Source organism: Tasmannia lanceolata, unplaced genomic scaffold, assembly GCF_043159265.1.
Source record: "Tasmannia lanceolata isolate RefF3 unplaced genomic scaffold, GAP_Taslan_0.1 ptg000048l, whole genome shotgun sequence".
NCBI classification, from domain to species: domain Eukaryota; kingdom Viridiplantae; phylum Streptophyta; class Magnoliopsida; order Canellales; family Winteraceae; genus Tasmannia; species Tasmannia lanceolata.
In genome coordinates this window covers 3,874,545-3,892,433 of record NW_027518725.1, presented here as the reverse complement: position 1 = coordinate 3,892,433, position 17,889 = coordinate 3,874,545, and the positions used below count along the sequence as shown (strand labels likewise).

Genomic DNA, 17,889 nt, shown 5'->3' with positions numbered 1-17,889 from the left:
ATAAGAGAAAAAGGGGCTCTGCGTGCATGTGAGCAAATGAGACTAATGGGAGGGATTTCATAAAATTGGTCTGAGAACCAATTAATGAGCCGTGTGCACAGTAACATGCTAGCACCCTTAAGATAGATTGTCGCAAGAACCCAATTGCATACCAACTGTGGTGAGCACAATAATATGTCTAAAGGGTTGCGTTAAACTAGTAAAGTGCCTCTACCATCCAATTTTTTTTCTTTCTATCATATTTTGGTTTGAATCTTGCTTACAGATTTGTTGATTGCATACACTATTATGGTCGGCGAGTTCATATTCTTCGTGTTAGTCCCCTTATATTCTAACATAAAATCTATGTATCCAAACGGCCCCTTTAAGTTGCTAAGCCATGGAACCTACCTACCTCTACTTTTTATATTTATCTCAAAACCTAAAACATAAGAAGGAAATGTGTAGTAATCTGCTTACCCATATCCACAAGAAGTATGCCATTTGAAATGCATTCTGCACAATCAAAATCACCATTCATCAGTTCAAAAAACACTCGCGGGTGTATAATTATCAGACAATTCAAGCAATAGAAGCTACTTGGAAAGATGTTTCCATTGAAATTTGACATGGGTTTGTGTTGTATTTTTCAAATAGAAAGAACAAAACTTGGAAAACCCATGGCTAAGTTAAGAAAAGTTACCTGAAACAAGGTAAAATGTATCAGGAAAAGTATCCATTCAGGACGATTAAACCAAAAAAGCTTATTACTAGGTTCTACAACTGGAACTCCTGTAACTACAGTACTTCGATCTTGGATTTGCCTTGCCATGTCCATGATAATTAGCTCAAGCTTCATACCAACTAAGATAAGTATCTGTAAAATGGGAGATTTGAGAGTTAAAGCTTGAAATTATGTTCATGAAGGTCAAATTGGATCAAGAGAAGATTGTGAGAATGTCTTACTATAAGTGGCAACAAAGAGGTCCATAAAAGTGTGTCCCATTCTGCATTCAAAAATGTTTAGGGTGAGGATTGCAGAGTTATATAGATTTATAGAAAGTAGGATGATAGTAGGATTGCATACTGTAGACATTTAGAAACAAAATGGTGACTGCGTAAGCCCACAGAGGAATGCTGCAAAATGAACTTCATGTATTAGATAAACATACAAACAAGTAAACATAAGTACGAACACACTCGCGCACACGCACACATTTACTTCACTAGTCCAAAATGGATCCACCTATGTCTTGGTCACGACCCGTTCGGATCCCTTTATTGGTCAGATCCTTTTTGAGGTGGTTTTCGGATCTTACTTTTTGAGTCTAGGTCATGACCTATTTCGAATCGGATGATCCATCGTGGTGTCAGCTAGGTCCTACTTATGTTTTACACAATTAGGGCTTAGGCATAGAAGAGGGAAGAAAAGACCCCCCAGGGGGTAGATTCATCATCAAAATGAAAAAGAAAAAAAATTAAAATATTGTTTGTTATTTTGAGTAGGATTTTTAAATGCTAGGAAAAACAATCCTCATGACATAAATGAATGAAAATAAAAAAGGTTTTTCCATACATTAATAGCGCCCTCCATTCTATTCTAGGATGCTCCATTGGATTTTGTGGCTATGTCTAGGTCAAGATCCAAAATAAATTTTGGTGCTTAGGATATTGTTACGAACCCCGAACGGTTTGCAACGTGATTGATCTTCTTAGAGGGAAGATCAGCCTCTTGACCCGATTCGAGGGAAGGGCCATTCTTCCTCCTTGTGCAAAAACACAATTTCTAGGATATTTTCTTCATTGATGAAATAGAATATTACAACTTATTTATATCCCATAATCCTACATAAGAAGAATCCTACACAAATCTACTTCCTAATTAAATAATAACTTACTGTTCTAAGACAAGCCAATATGCTAAGTGTCCAATCAAATCTTCATCTCCTACTGAATATAGATAACTACTAAAATTATTGCCAGCAGCCACATTAATATCAAAAGCCAATTTAGTTATTGCTAAATCCTAAGCGGGACCCATATAGGTATGTATCAGATATGGATCCAATGGACACAGTTCGAATCCAGCTATTGTGCCAAAGTCATATCTATTAACATTCGGATCTTTTGAATCCATAAAGGATCCATTGGGCCTTGCGGCCGGCTCATCCACACCCTACTCTTTTGTTTAGCTATTTACAACATTTTGGGAACTGTAACAACCTTTAAAGGTGAAGGATTTGCTAGGAGATTTTGCAAAAAGCCATTTACTAGCTCACTTTTGCATGAGAGAACGGCCACCTCAGATGAATTAAATGAATAAGACAAAATTGGCCAAAATGTGAGCTTGCTAAGCTATTCTCTCCTGCAAAAGTGAGGCGTGAAATGGCTTTCCGGAAAATTGCCTAGCAAATCAGAGTAAGATTGGGTGCCATTATTGGAACAGTAGAGTGCCAATATTAATTAATCTGTGTGTGTGTGTGTGTGTGTGAGAGAGAGAGAGAGAGAGAGAGACCTGATACCCACAACCACCTTGAAATCATCTTCTAGAGATCTCTTTATGTACTTGTGGAAATTGAATTTGCTGTTTGGAGCCAAATGAGCCTGTAATTTATTTGTTTTAAACCCATCAATTTCCATGTGTTGGGGTTCCACGCAAAAGCAAAATAGTCCCACATCGGAAAAGTGAGATGGATGGGGATGGGTTATAAGGGAATGGGCACCCTCCCTCTACATGCTAGCTTTTAGGGGTGAGTTCTACCCAGTTAAATTCCCTGCAAATGGTATCAGAGCTCAGGGCGTGGTAACCCCGGCTTGCCTCCGAGGGCGGGAATGTCCGGCGGGAATGTCCCTCGGGGAAGATCTCGGAAACCCCGGTGTAGGATCTCGTGGTTCCCATGTTGCCACCGCATGGAGGGGCGAGATTGTCCACGTTGCTTCCGCGTGGAGGGGGCAGATTGTTGGGGTTCCACACAAAAGCAAAATAGTCCCACATCGGAAAAGTGAGATGGATGGAGATGGGTTATAAGGGAATGTGCACCCTCCCTCTAAAGGCTAGCTTTTAGGGGTGAGTTCTACCCGGTTAAATTCCCTACACCATGTATAAACTTGTAAATAAAATAAAATTAAAACTCATAAAGAATATACAAGAGAAGTTGGAGACATCTATTACATTGATAAAACCGTGGCGCATTGTCAAGTAGTCCACTTTTGTAACTGAACCGGAGAATTGCCTGAAAAAAGCCACCTGCAAATTACCCCTGTTAAAAACTCTATACACTAATCAGTATTAAAAAATAATAAACCATTAATATATATATATAGAGAGAGAGAGAGAGAGAGAAATGGGTTGCTGTGCTCGAGCACAGAAACAGGGGGGTGGGGTCTTTGGGGGGGGTGATCCTAAGCATTCATTTGAAAGGCCCCATCATGGATGGGGGGCCTACCAAAAATCAGCTCCATTAGATCACCAATGTGTGTCCATTTGTGGGGCCAAAGTTGGACAGATACTGTTTGTCCACAAATCTGTCCATTTTTTGCCCCACAAATGGACACCCTAAGGTAATCCAATGGAGCTGATTTTTTATGGACACCCTACCCATGAAAGGGCCCATCAAATGAATGCTTTGGATCCCACCCAAAATGTGGCCCCACCCTGTTTCTGTGCTCGAGGCGCTCGAGCGCAGCAAATGCATGCTCATATATATATATATATATATATATATATATATATATATAGAGAGAGAGAGAGAGAGAGAGAGAGAGAGAGAGAACATTTCCTACACACTTGTGTAGGTAAGTTACCTACACACTAGCTTAAAATACAGTGGGGGCCAACATTGTTTGGGTGATCCAAACAATTCATTTGAATGGTCCTCACATAGATAGGGTGTCCACAAAAAATGAAGGTTTATACATGTCCATTTTACCTCCACAAATCGTAGGGTTGGGATGATCCTATGGATCTGATTTTTTGTGGACACCCTATCTATGTGAGGACCATTCAAATGAATTATTTGGATCACCCAAACAATGTGGGCCCCCACTATATTTTAAGCTAGTGTGTAGGTAACTTACCTACACAAGTGTGTAGGAAATGTTCTCTCATATATATATATATATATATATATATATATATATATATATATATATATATATATATATATATATCCATTTCTGCCTCCACAAATCGTAGGGTTGGGATGATCTTATGGAGCTGATTTTTTGGGCACACCCTATCTATGTGAGGGCCCATCAAATGAATAGTTTGCATCACCCAAACAATGTGGGGCCCACTGTATTTTAAGCCGTCGGTGTAGCTACACTTTTCTCATATATATATATATATATATATATATATATTGAAATTGTATCCTATGGACACAGCTGCATGTAATGGGTGTAGGATAGTACCTTATAATTCGACTGTTGTTAGATCAAATATCAAGGGTGGCACTGTATGAGAAAAGAGTTCCTACTCCCCAGAGTAGATAACTTATATCTACTCCGTGGGCTTAAAATACAGTGGGAGCCACAATATTTGAGTGATCCAAAGCATTCATTTGATGGGCCCTCATATAGATAGGGTGTGCCCAAAAAATCAGCTCCATAGGATCATCCAAACCCTTCGATTTGTGTAGGCAAAAATATTTATTTATGTTATTTTGTGCTTGCAAAAGCAAGAAATGCATCTTACAATCCATCGAAGTCCAGATGTTGTTGAGAGGCCTGTGTGCCGTCTTACAAAGGAAGTTTGGTGAGTGAATCTAAATCTCGCAGGATCTGTAAGCACAAATTCAAACTTTGTTTCGTTTAAATTACATTACAAACAAATTAACATGGTTTTCATCAAGGAAAAACACTAATTTCCCATAACAGTTGAATGAGAATCACCATTTGTGAATTGATATTCCAAGGAGGCTGTCTCTGATTCCCATTTCTTCCATCTCTTCATCTATAGATTTTCACAGATAATAGATTAAGTTAGAATAAATAAAGTGATTTTTTTAGGATTTTGCCTATATTTCCTAAAAACTCAAAATGGCAAAAAATAGAGGTGCCAATTGATCTAGACAGTCCAATGGGCTGTTTGGATACATGGATCAATTTTTTTAATGGCTGGACACATGGATCTTTACGATCCAGGATTGTAAAAACCTAGATTCTACAAGCTAAATCCAGGACTTAGCTTATAAAATCTAGGTTTTTTCAATCCTGGATTATAAAATCTATGTATCCAAATGGCCCCTAAAGCCCTATTTGTTTTGAATTTTGAGAACCGATTGTGAGTCCAAAACTAATTATTGTACTCAAATTTAGGTTTATGACAACAAATGGTGAAGCCCCAAACTGATTATTGGCACAAAATTACTTTCAATTTCGGTCTAATAATCATTTTGGGGCCTCATAATCGGCTGTCACAATCTCAAACTAACAGGGCCTTAATTTTAAGTACAATAATCAGTTTGGGACACAATCGGGTCTCAAAATTCAAAACAAACAGGGCCTAAGGGTTTAATAAACAAGTTATATAAAGTTCAGGATTTCTTTTTAAAAAAATTACTTACTTTAGCTTGTCCAAGAGCCATGGTAATGACACTATAGAGAACATGAAATATAGCAAGAATGAAAATAAATATATGTAGCTGGTGCACCCCTGACTGTGAGATTAGTGGTACTTTGTTCTGCATTTGAAACCACACAAAAATTAGTGCAGATGCAAAAAAGCCATGTTGACAGTAGTGAGAAACATGGGTAAACTAATATTCCAGGAAAAATAATTCATGGCAGCCAAACATGCCCCAAACAGTTGGAGAAATTCGAGTTTAATACGGTAATAGTTGAAAAAATGTTGTAAAAAAACAAAAACACAAAAAATGCATTTAAATTTGTCATTTACAAAATATAGTGGGGATAAAGTTGGAAAGTCGGCCAAAAACGTGTTTAGAACATTTTCCCTCAAAAAAAAGGATTTTTTTCAAAGAATTATAGGATGAAGGGCGCCCTTGCAAAAATCAGCTTCAAAGGTGCCTCTATTGGTTCATTTATGCAAAGTCAACACGGTTTCCACTTTTTTAGGAGCTGTACTTTGCATAAATAAACCAATAGGGGCACTCTTGAAGCCGATTTTTCCAAGGGCGCCCTTCGTTCTATCATTCCTTTTTTTTTCACTATATAGTTTTAAACGGCAAACCAATAAAACATGTTTTTTTTTTTTCCAAAAAGAAACGCCATTTAAGATGAACGAAACTTGGCACGGAGTTTTGCTAACTATGCTTACCCCATGTGAGGAGCAATAGTCACTACCACCGCCTCCGACCAGAACTCTCCGCTCCATCGGCTCGACAATGTACTGCAACAATCTTCTTCTACCATTATTTCCTCCATCAATTCTCCGGCATGGTAGCATGATGTCTCCGGCTTTTGCAGGGATACATATCTTCGAGATCGGTGTCGTCCCAACAGTTATGAGTAGGGAGATGAACCCTAGTATCATCAGCTCTGCATATCGCCCAAAGGGACAATGTCATAATTAATTTTTCCCATTTAAAATCAGTTGGGCATCAGCCCTACATATTGGTTGCTTTTTTCATGACATTGCTTATTCATTGTTTTTTTTTTATGGGTAAGATGGGGTTTAGCAGGACTCCTACCGATTTATTTCATAAATAAAGATGATACAATAAAAGCTCAAAACCAACCCTAACTCGGAAACATGTGAGGAAGGGAAAGCCAAAGCAACACATACGAGCGACAAACACTAAGCTTAAGAGATCAAAATGCCCAATTCTTGTGCATTACATGATTTACTTACACAAACACTAAGCCTAAGAGATCAAAATGCCCAATTCTTGTGCATTACATGATTTACTTATTCATTGTTTTTAACTAGTTTTTATATGGTGTAAGCCCTTATAGTCTCGTATTTTTTCAATTTGTACTGTACGGACCACATCATAGGATGCTCCAAACCAACGTAAATAGGTTGTTACCCAAAAATCATTTCCATAGGATGATCCCAACCCTCTAATCTATAGAGGAACTGCATATTATGGGAAGCACCATAGCTCATAGGGCTAGGATTATCCTGTGGAAATGATTTTTGGGAAACAACCTATTTATGTTGTGTTCTATCTTATGAACGGGTTTGGATCATGGGTCCATACAGGGACCGGGGGGGGGGAGGGAGGGGGACTATAAGGTCTTACACCATATAAAATCCCGTTTTTAATAATGCAATTTAGAACAGTAAAAGCTCATTCAGAACTGTAAACAATTTATGACATCAATATGATTTGATCTTCAACCACTAATTTAGGTGGACCCCGGCATGGAATTATCATGACCCGATAAATCATACTTATTGAGGACGTTCTTCATGGGGATAGAAATCCTTGGATAAGCTGCTTGTAAGATTAGCTATCCAATAAGTTTACTGCCCATTGGCATTGGGGCTATTCTCGAAGTGAACAAAAGGATAGCAAGTCTATCTAAGGATAAAATAAACCCTAGTCTGCTATCCCTTAAAAAACAGTCTCAGTAGAAAATCCTAGCCATCCGATCGATGGCTTACAAATATATGTCAGTCAAATTGAGCAATTGTTCAAATTTAAATCCTTTAATCCGATGGTTAGGATTGTCTGAATTTTTATTTTTATTTTTCCGCCAACATTAAGGACTTGTATACAGTGCAAACACATTTGTTTTCTTCGAAAAAAAACTTAAAATCATAAGTAAAAGTGGTTCCAGTGGGTTTGCCATCCTAACCGTTCATCTTCTTGTGTCACAGTAGATGAGCCATAGACCAAATATCTTCAATATTGGACAATCCTAACCCTTGATTTGTGGTTAGTTTTGTATCGTTGTTTTTTCAACAATATGAATCGTGCATTTTACATGCTTACCACAACAATAACGATTAGGATCGTCCTAGGAATGACCTATCTACGGTGGGGACCACAAAATGGATGGTTTGGATCATTGTAAAATGTTCCTACCTTTACTCTTACCCATAGTTAGCAAAACGTGATTCGGCAAAAAAACGGGATGGTAAAAATTCGAGTTTAATACGGCACTGCCGCACTGGTTAAAACAAATGTAGTCAAAAAAACGGAAACACAAGAAAATGAGTTTAGAATTTTGTCATTTACAAAATATGGTGGGGGTAAAATTGGAAAGTTGGCCAAAAAAAAACTGTGTTTAAAACGTTTAAAATATTTTCAATGATCTCAATCGTAATTTCTATTTTCCCAAAAGAAAACGTAAAATATTTTCAATCCATGATAATATATATGAAATTTGTCGGGAAGCCATTTTGCAGCTCTTTTAGCAGAATAATCTTATTCATTTAATCCATCTGAGTTGGTTGTTCTATCCTGCAAAGTTAGCCGAGAAATGGCTTTCCGTAAAATTGCCGAGCAAATCCCTGAAAAAAAAAATGAGAGACGAGCTGCTTGCCTGCTTTGATTTTCTCCAACGCCTCGAACATGGCTTTCTTTTGCTTTTTCTGGAACCACTGAAAATTTCGAGGAAAAAAATGAGTAATTTCAAGGAAAATACATGCACGCACATACACACGCAAACACTCCATATGCATGCGAAAAAAAACTTGGCTCCAGACCGGTCTGAGGAACATCCTCCAACCCATGCACCCCTTGCTATTGGACTATTAGCAAGGAGATGGAGGAAAGTTCCTCCAAACCGGTCTGAAGCCAAGTTTTCTTACCTTCCCGAGAGAGTGAATTCCATGTTCAATGACTATGGAGATGATCACAAAGACCGCACACACAGTGGCTACGGCCCATGTCGGGGTCTCCTTCAAGGTGCGATCAGTTCCAGTAGCCACCATAACTACAAGTATCAAATTGGTATCAGAGCAAGTTTGATTTGAGTTAAGCTCCCTTCTTTCGAGGTCTCAACTAAGTGAAAGAAGAGAACTTCCTAATGAAGTACTTAAAAGCAACTAATGTCGGATTAGGGGACCACCCCTCGGTATTACCTTGTCATTTGTGTTTGGTTGTGCCTACGATATAGAGGACGGTTGTCGAGTATATTGCATCTTTTTTAGGAAAAATATTTTTAAAATTCATAATATAAAATTGTGCCGGCTGATAGAGAGAGGCAAGATGAATTCAAGGGGAGGTTGAGGGTGTGCAATAAAAAATAATGAACTAAAAAAAGAAAATAATATTTCCATCCCTTTTTTACCATTTCACACCCAATTTTGTTTGTCTTTTTCCTAAAATATAACGTCATTTCCAAACCTTTTTACTTGTCTTTTCTTGAAATGAAACTTATTTTCAAGAAAAGACAAACAAGTGGGTTTGGAAATGGTGGAAAAGTAAGGGTGCAACTTGGGTCATGTTGGATCAGGTTGAGGCCAACACTAGCCCAACCCGAGATTAGCATTCCCTCGACGCTAATCCAACCCTAACCTGACCCGCTTCTAAATCTCCCAACCCATCTAACCCACAATCGGGTCGGGTTGAGTTGGGTTGGTTCAGGTTCACCTTGGGCCAAACAGAAAAATACAAGGAAAGAAAACGTAACCCAAAGAAAATCATGATAAAATTAGAGGACGGAGGTCGGGTTTGGGTCGGGTTGCCAATGCCTCAACCCTAACCCAACCCAAAATTAAATCGGCTTGGCTTTTCCCAACCCTAACCCAACCCAAATCGAGGAAATGCCAACCCAAAGTTGGTAATGTCTGAATCTCTGCCGTACATGTGGCATGAGATGATATGAAATTATAAATCGATTATTTGACACAAGCAACAGATAAAACTCGTATGGTCGTATCCTAGAACAGATCTTATGAGGGATAGATTGTCCTGAAATCAAAAAGCCTCTATAAGCTCATCCACATAATAATCCAAATATGAGAATCAACCGGCTTCACGGATCAGACAATTAGTGGAATGGGTCGGAATATATTCCTACTTTTCAGTCAATGGGGATTGTGATGTTAACACATTTTGCCCATAGAGAATGACACACATAGTTATTTTATATGTGTATCTTGTTCTGATAGTTAGAGGGTGTCAATAGACCCAGACAGTTCGATTATTCCAATGGATCCGAACATTATAGACAAAATTTGGGCACAAAAGCTGATTCCAAACCTTGTCCATTTAGGAGGGTCAATGGACTCTGACAATCCAATGGACCATCAATGGACTCTCTCAAATCTCGAGTACGTGAGAACTTATATTTAGGCATGAGAGACTGATTTTAGAAAAAAAACATGCAAATTACTCTATAGAGGTTCTCTATTGATCCGACGGTCAGGAACATTCTATGGCAATAATTTAAGGGGGGTACAGCCTACTGGCCCAACAATTGAACGGTTTGGATCCTATGAAGTGGGCCCTACTGTAGTTTTAGAAAAAAAAAAAAAATGGACGTCACGATCGAGCACACATCATATAAAATCTCGCTTTCTAAACCAACCTCATATCCGATTAACGGTCTATAAATATCTAATTAAAAGCCTAATCCAATGATGATTAACCAGGCAAAGAGTCTAGTAAATCAGATCTGGATCGTCCATCCAATCAACACAGTGTTTTGAGCCCTGACCCACCAGAATGTTCCCACTGCTTGAACCAATTACCATATAACACGTGTCAGTTAATTAGAGAAAGACTAGGGAGCGGGACACAATTTGGAAAAGTCCCGCGAACTACTGTTTTATTTTCCAGTTTATTTCTTCGAGGGATGATATTTTCAGCCCCCTGCAGTAGGCATTCGCCCCACTTTTAACGTATTTTTGACGCCAAAAAGCGTTAAAGTTGCCCTGTGTTCACGTTATAGGAGGGCGAATGCGTACTACGGGGGGGCGAAAATATCATCTCCTCGCCTAACATCGATATTACCGAGCAGAAAACTAAAAACTATAACTAAATCCCCACTTGATTTGTTCATACTCTCACTCTCCCTCTCTCTAATCCCTAACTATGATGGCTATGGTGCAAATTCCATCATTTTCTGGTAATTTTTCTCTTAAATTTGTTATTTACTTTCAACTTTATTACCCATTCCGAAATTTTTGATTATTTTCTATACATTTCTTTGAGTATGGTATTTTCTATGTTATTGTTTTTGCAAGTTTTATGGCCTATTTAATCGATGTTTTAATTTGAAAACCTTAATCATATAGATAAATCTCAGATATGTTGTTTTGATGGTTTTGGATCTTCATAGACATGGCTTTGACTGATTAGTTTGAATAGTTTTCTGATAACTAATTGATGTATTGGAGATTGAATTTCTGTCTTTATTTACAGAATTGATGATTTTCTTGGGTGATTTTTATTTTTATTTTTTTAATTTGTAGTTAATTTCATTTGGTCGAATCACATTATCTTGTAATTCAAATGAGGAGCTCTCGAGGGCGATAGGTCATGAAAATTTCTATAACCCAAAGTATATGATTTTGAGGGTTGCTAGGAAAACGGGATCCCGTCCTGGAAAAAATCCAAATAGATTGGTTATTGTCACCCCTTTCTTTATTTTAAGTACGCGATCCCGTTTTAGAAGTGTTTTCCTATGATTTTTTAGGAGTTTTTTACAGGATTGTGCTAGAAGAATTATTAGAAAATAATAATAATAAAAGGATTGTGTTAGAAGACTTGATAGTTGCTAGAGTGGGAAAGGAGTCCCAGAAGCAAAAGTGGGAAGTGAGGGGTTTAGAGAAGAGAAAAGCGAGAAGCTCTAAAGAAAATAAAGAGGAAATGTGTGAGAAGCATCTAAGTCAACATGAAGCATGCAATAAGCCTCTTTTGAAGCAAACAAGAAATGTATAGGAAGAGTCTGTTATAGTAGTCTAAGGGAGGAGGGTTAATGTATGTAAGGATTACAAGTAATAAGAAGGCTTTCTTACAGATTAGGATTACATATTTTAGGAATTTATAGTTTCAAATGTTCTATTCATGCAGATTTAATGATTAATTTTTGGATTCACACAGTTTTATTTGAAACCTGAGATCATTTTTTTAAGATTTACATACTCTTTTTAAATAAGCTCCTTTACCATTATCAACACTCTATTTCAGAACAAAAAATAATCACATTAATACGAAGCATTAGGGACTTCTATCCAACTAGGAAGTTTTCAGTAATTATACTTGATATAACTAGAAATGCTTTTGGAAATCCAATGGGCTTTTGTAATATAACTTAATATACTTGATATAACTAGGAAGTTTTCGGTAATTATACTGGATAAGCAAGGAAATAGGAGTAAGTGGTCCAAATGTCTTCTTTTGTTGTGCAATCAAAAAGTGGATGAACATGTAATCCACGGTTGAGTTCATTCCCATTTACTTATCTACGTACTCAAACAAGCCCCTTGAAGAATGACACCCAGCCGAAGAACACCAAACAAGTCTGACTTGACTATATGCAAACGGTGAGGACATCACGTGCTTCCATTTTATTGGAATCCACAGTACGTTAGGCCAGCGAACACCTTAAAAACCTCTTGTGGTGCTGGCAGTCTTAGATTACCTTGAGAACTACCATCAAAGTTCAAATTAGGTACTTCTTAAGTACTACAGAGAGGGAGCACAACGAAAAATCTATCTGTCAGCATTATGTGGGTCCTTTGCTATTTATAATGGTAGGTGAAAACTAAGAGTATTTTAATATCTTAGGGTGCAACTCTAATGCTTGAGCTTTGGGCCAAGTTGCATAAGTAAGACCTACCAATCTTCCAAATTTTATGATGGCTGAACTGCAAGAATCATGAATAACATCAGTGAGACCAACCAACCTTCCAAAACTAAACTTTCATACCTAATGTAAGTGACCAGCTCATGTGTCCTGCCCTTTAGGACTTTGAAAGTCCACTAACTACTTGCACCATACAGTACTGAGTTAAATGGCCAAAACATCTTAGAAGCGAGGAGGTACTTTGCTGATGTAGTAAAACCTCATGAGGTGGACATTGAAGTGGATCAGCATGAGCGAAGGACGGAGCATCCAAAGGTTGTTAAAACCTATGAAAGGAGAGCTAGGATGGGGAGTTTTTGTGTCCTGGACCAGCGACATGAGCCGAAGAAGGGTAAAACTTCTGCTCATGAGATAAGTTTGACACAGATGAGGCTCATCTTTAGTACCAAAGCGACTTTTTATTTATTTACAGGATCCTAAATGAGTCTTTTATAAGGATTTAAGCCATATGGGTATAATAGATATCTTCTTTAAGTTTCACTTAAGTCACTTAAGTGAATTGGAATAAGAGAGAGCTCATTCCACTCCCACTCTATTCATGTCATTGTTCATGATACTATTTACGTAACTATTCATGTCATTGTTCATGATACTATTCGCGTAACTATTCATGTCATTGTTCATGATACTATTCGCGTAACTATTCACATGGTTTGTAGGGACCTTAAGCGTGGGATTTTTTTTCAAAAGTAGAGTTTTTTAGTTTAGGGATTTAGAGCTTTCTAGGTTCTCGTCTTCTTCTTCTTCCTCTCTCTCTCTCTCTACATATATATATATATATATATATATATATATGTGTGTGTGTGTGTGTGTGTGTGTGTGTGTGTGTGTGTATAAATATGTATGCATGTATGTATTTATTATTTGCTTTGGATTTTAGAGATGTTTTACATCTTTTGGAATAAAGGTGTTTGGGCTCATTTTTTGTGCAGAAATTGGTATCATAAATTGGTATCAGAGTGCCAATCATAGATTTGTTCTACATCAATTTCCTTTTTCAGTAAATCACAGAATTCACTCAGTTCTGCCTAAGAATTCGTTGTTGAGATTCGAAGAATGATGATGTGATTGTTCAGCTTGATGAAAATGTTCTCTTATTACTCTACTGCGCTCATAGTTTATTCATCTAGAGTAGTAAATGGCGAATACCTTGTTATTGAAGGCATGAACAATTGTTGTACATTATCTACCTCATGAACTTTGAGGTTTAATTTCCATCTTTAGTGTTTTGGTTAGAACAATGCTAGCTTTTGTCTATATGATCTCAATGGATGTACCATATGTCCTCGTTCTGTGACCTTTAGTTTAATTTGATTGATCTGTGGAGAAATTTCATGTAAAAGAATATGCTACTTGCGGATGCTACATTTTGCTCTACGGGAGGTCTTTTAGCTTGTCTACTCATCAAATTTCTCTTGAAGGTTCAACGTTGAAGCCAGTGGAGCAATATCCTGTGAACTTCAGCCAAATTAACTTGTCGCTAAGGCCCACTCGCCAGAGGAACACAAAACTCTCAACCTATAGAAGCCCAGTTACAATTCGAGCCGGGTATAGAGACACTACACATTAGCTACTTAAGTTTTAGTTTTACATACTGTCTATAACTATAATTTGCAAATTTTAATCATTTTTGTTTATTGTTAACACTCCTCTGAGATGTTCCTACTATCAAATTGGCACGCAGTTATTTATGCTAGCTTTGTTTCTTACATCCTGACAATATGGATTCTCATAGACTGAATTTTTTCATTAGGCCGGCGTGGATGATGATGGAGATGGTGCTCTAATTTCTTTTTTATGTACTCTGTCTTTTTAAGGCATATCTTTCTTCTTTTATTTGCTTGCTATATTTACTGGATCACGTGTTCTTAGATGCATGAATATATATATATATATATATATATACTTCATTGAAATGAGTCAGTGGCACAAAATTTCCGTTTCCGGAATTCAGGATCAGTAGAAATATGAGGGCATATATCCATGTTTAATAGTTAGATGATCGAAATGAGAAAAATGGTGGAATGTTAAGAATGCATATTTAAGTGTATCATAATTCATATATGATTTCATCTATTTTATGTATGCACTGATGCACATATGCTCGGTATTATGCTATGTATGTAATTTTTTGTTACTTTTTTTTAATGGTAATTTTTTGTTACTTATTTATCATTTTTGAGAAATAATACAAAATACAAGGGAATATGAGATAGCCTCAAAAATGAAAAACAGAAATCAGCCAAGTGAAACATATTTCTCAGTACAAATCCTATCTTTCCCGTTCAAATCCCTCTACTCTCTGACATGGCTGTCGAGATGTTGAATTGTCCTAGATGTCCACAGAGTAGCAAACAACTTATGACCACCTTAATATTCTGACAATCTCTTCATCATCTTCAGTGCACCTAGACCTTAGCAAACTCCAAGTAAGCAGACACAGACATTAGATCACTTTCAAGCATCACTCCGAAGCATTGTTCCAGGGTGATGAAAGTTTTGATACCCCATACATGGAGTGAGAAACCAAAAAACCTAAACCACAAAACTTTGAAGAAAAATTCTAGGTCCAAAAATCCTTCTCAAAAAGAACGGGCAATGTGCTTTCCACATAATAGGTGACTTACGTTTGAAATGGAGAAGCTCCATCAATTTTGAGCTTTGGACAATGTGCTTTCCATTTACCTCACTGTTTTAATAACATTCCTTTTTTGTTATTGTCAATTATAGTGTTTCTGGTAGTGTTTGAGATTAGCCCTTTTAGTTAGAACTTAGAAGTGCTAGTTCATCTTGTCATTCATTTGGTTGATCTTTCTAGTTATTAGTATAGCAGGAGACCTTTTTTTTTTGCGTTGGATGAATTCTGCAAATGTTAATCTATTGTGATGAACAGCGTGCGGTCCATGCGCTGCGGTTTTATCCCTGCATTTTTATTCATTTTTATTGGTCAACCATATTAGGTTCTCATTTTATATTGCACATTATATTAATCCTCCTTTCAGTTACGAAACTCCATCTTTTATCTAATCGCAGAGAGGGTGGTGGAAGACCTGGCAGTGGAAGTATTTTTGTTGGGGGCTTTATATTGGGAGGAATAATTGTGGGGACACTTGGCTGTGTATATGCACCTCAGGTAACTGCTTTAACTGTTTTAGGTATCTGTGGCAGTGAGTTCAATTGTATGCAGGCTTGTGGTGGGTCCAGTCTCTTGGAATGTGTTTATATTAGTCTCCTTTGGACCACAGGGATGTTGAGAGATTCATTACCACTCAAAAAATTTTGTGAGATTCATTTGCCTAATGGCCGCTGCTATTAAACTGAAGAAAATTAATCCAGTTTAGGTAGTATCTAAATAGATTATGGGTTCACTCCAGCTCTTTAAACGACACATATACTTGACTGGGTATATTTTTCTGTTTTTTTTTAAATTAAGTTGACTTACATCATTGGTTTTATATATATTTTTTATGAATCATGTGTTCTTTACAGATCAGCAAAGTACTGGCAGGTGCTGACAGAAAAGATTTGATGAGGAAGCTGCCGAAATTTATATATGACGAAGAAAAAGCTTTGGAGGTATGACCTTGGTCTTGTTGTGGGGTCGGTCTAATAAATAATCTGTTTTATATCTTAAATTACAGTTCATGTTTCATTAGTTTATTGCTTTGCTATGTTTTCTAGTTATCATGTCTTTCCACTCCATGGTAAGCCAGTGATGCTAATCTTGGCCCAGTCTTGGGTTTGACCAGTACGACTCTTCTTATCTGGATTCTGTCTTGGTTTGGTCATGGCTTGTCAGTACCGAAAAGCAGACCAACATATAATAGTTCACATATCAAAAGGATGCCACTTGCCATAGTTATGTGTTTGCAGTTTAGGTCATAGTTTTAAATTTTGGCCGAAATATTTTGGTGTCGGTTTCGACCGTAGCCGAAAGTACATGGAATCGGTGTCATACAAGATTTCGGTGAAATTCTGCCCATTTTCATTCCTTTTTATAAAATTTCCACCGAAATTAGTGAAAGTTCATTTCCATGGAAATTTTGGGAATTTCCACAGAAATTAAAATTCCGGTGGAAAAAATTTAAAAACCGAAATTTGATTGAATTTTTTACATGATTTCGGCTGAAACCGAAAATTTTCGGTTTCTGTTGTGGGACTGAAACCTACATTAATACATTTAAATCCTTGATTTAGGTTGAACATAAAGTTTAACTAATTCCATTTGCATCTTTATATGCACTTTCGTTTGAAATTGTCTGCTGACACTGGCATGCGAAGTGTGTTGTTTGTCCCAAAGCTAAATATGGAGAATGGAAGTTACAATATAGACAGAGATTGCCGTCCTTCTTACAATATGGACATGTGAGACGCCATGGCATGAGCTTAGTTCAAGTGAATTGCAAGCAATGGTATTTAGGGTGTTAGAAATTCATTGCTTGTATCTTTCAGACTTATTGGTGTTTACTGTAGAATACATATTTAAATACATGCATATACCCTCCATTTTATAACTCCCCGAGTCAATCATCAACTCGTCCTGCTCGACTTTTTTACATTGAGTTCTCGTCCGAGTCAGAGTTTGGCATTACCCTGTCAATTAAAAACCTTTTTGACTTGATAGAAAAAGTGACCAAATCCATCATTAACTCACCCAAGGGTCTCCATTTATTCTTCCCCTGACATTATATGAATAATCTGATTTACAACAGAAAACTCGGAAAATTCTGACGGAGAAGATAGCACAGCTTAACTCGGCGATAGATGATGTTTCTTCTCAGCTTCGTGCCGATGACAGCCCAAATGGAGTGGCGGTGCCCCCTGATGAAGTTGAAGCCACCATATAAAGAAAATTCCACGGTACATTATGCTGTACTTTCCGTTTACTATGTGACAATAAATTATATTTTCTGGATCCTCTGATTGAAATAATAATTGTTGAATTACAAAATTTTGTATAGGATTCTCAACCATGCATTTTTATTTTTATTTTTTGAGTTAATATGTTCATCTAGATATTTGAGTGAATACACATTGCTTATATCTATCTGCTTGGCATGTTGGTTGATACCCTCTTGATATTTGTCTTGCTGTTCTCAATTATGTATGTGGCTGCATTGATACACTGGAACTTGATGTATAAGCCATTCAAGGAGAATGCTAAAATGTGTTTTTAGG

General features: G+C 37.2%; 2 protein-coding genes across 2 annotated transcripts; one reads left to right on the top strand and one right to left on the bottom strand.

Annotated features, from left to right (window-relative positions):
* Positions 1 to 414: 414 nt before the first annotated feature.
* LOC143864461 (MLO protein homolog 1-like) lies at positions 415 to 8,827 on the bottom strand. Its single transcript, XM_077375384.1, has 12 exons — positions 8,705 to 8,827; positions 8,437 to 8,494; positions 6,260 to 6,480; positions 5,547 to 5,663; positions 4,873 to 4,933; positions 4,676 to 4,761; positions 3,152 to 3,226; positions 2,495 to 2,583; positions 1,067 to 1,116; positions 946 to 986; positions 683 to 856; positions 415 to 495 (listed from the first exon to the last, which is right to left on the bottom strand). Exons 1-12 carry the CDS (start codon positions 8,825 to 8,827, stop codon positions 415 to 417), a joined length of 1,176 nt encoding a protein of 391 aa, XP_077231499.1.
* A 1,983-nt stretch (positions 8,828 to 10,810) lies between these two features.
* Positions 10,811 to 17,779, top strand: LOC143864224 (uncharacterized). Its single transcript, XM_077375116.1, has 5 exons — positions 10,811 to 10,968; positions 14,133 to 14,259; positions 15,745 to 15,844; positions 16,201 to 16,287; positions 17,424 to 17,779. Exons 1-5 carry the CDS (start codon positions 10,935 to 10,937, stop codon positions 17,556 to 17,558), a joined length of 483 nt encoding a protein of 160 aa, XP_077231231.1. The 5' UTR covers positions 10,811 to 10,934; the 3' UTR covers positions 17,559 to 17,779.
* Positions 17,780 to 17,889: the final 110 nt, after the last annotated feature.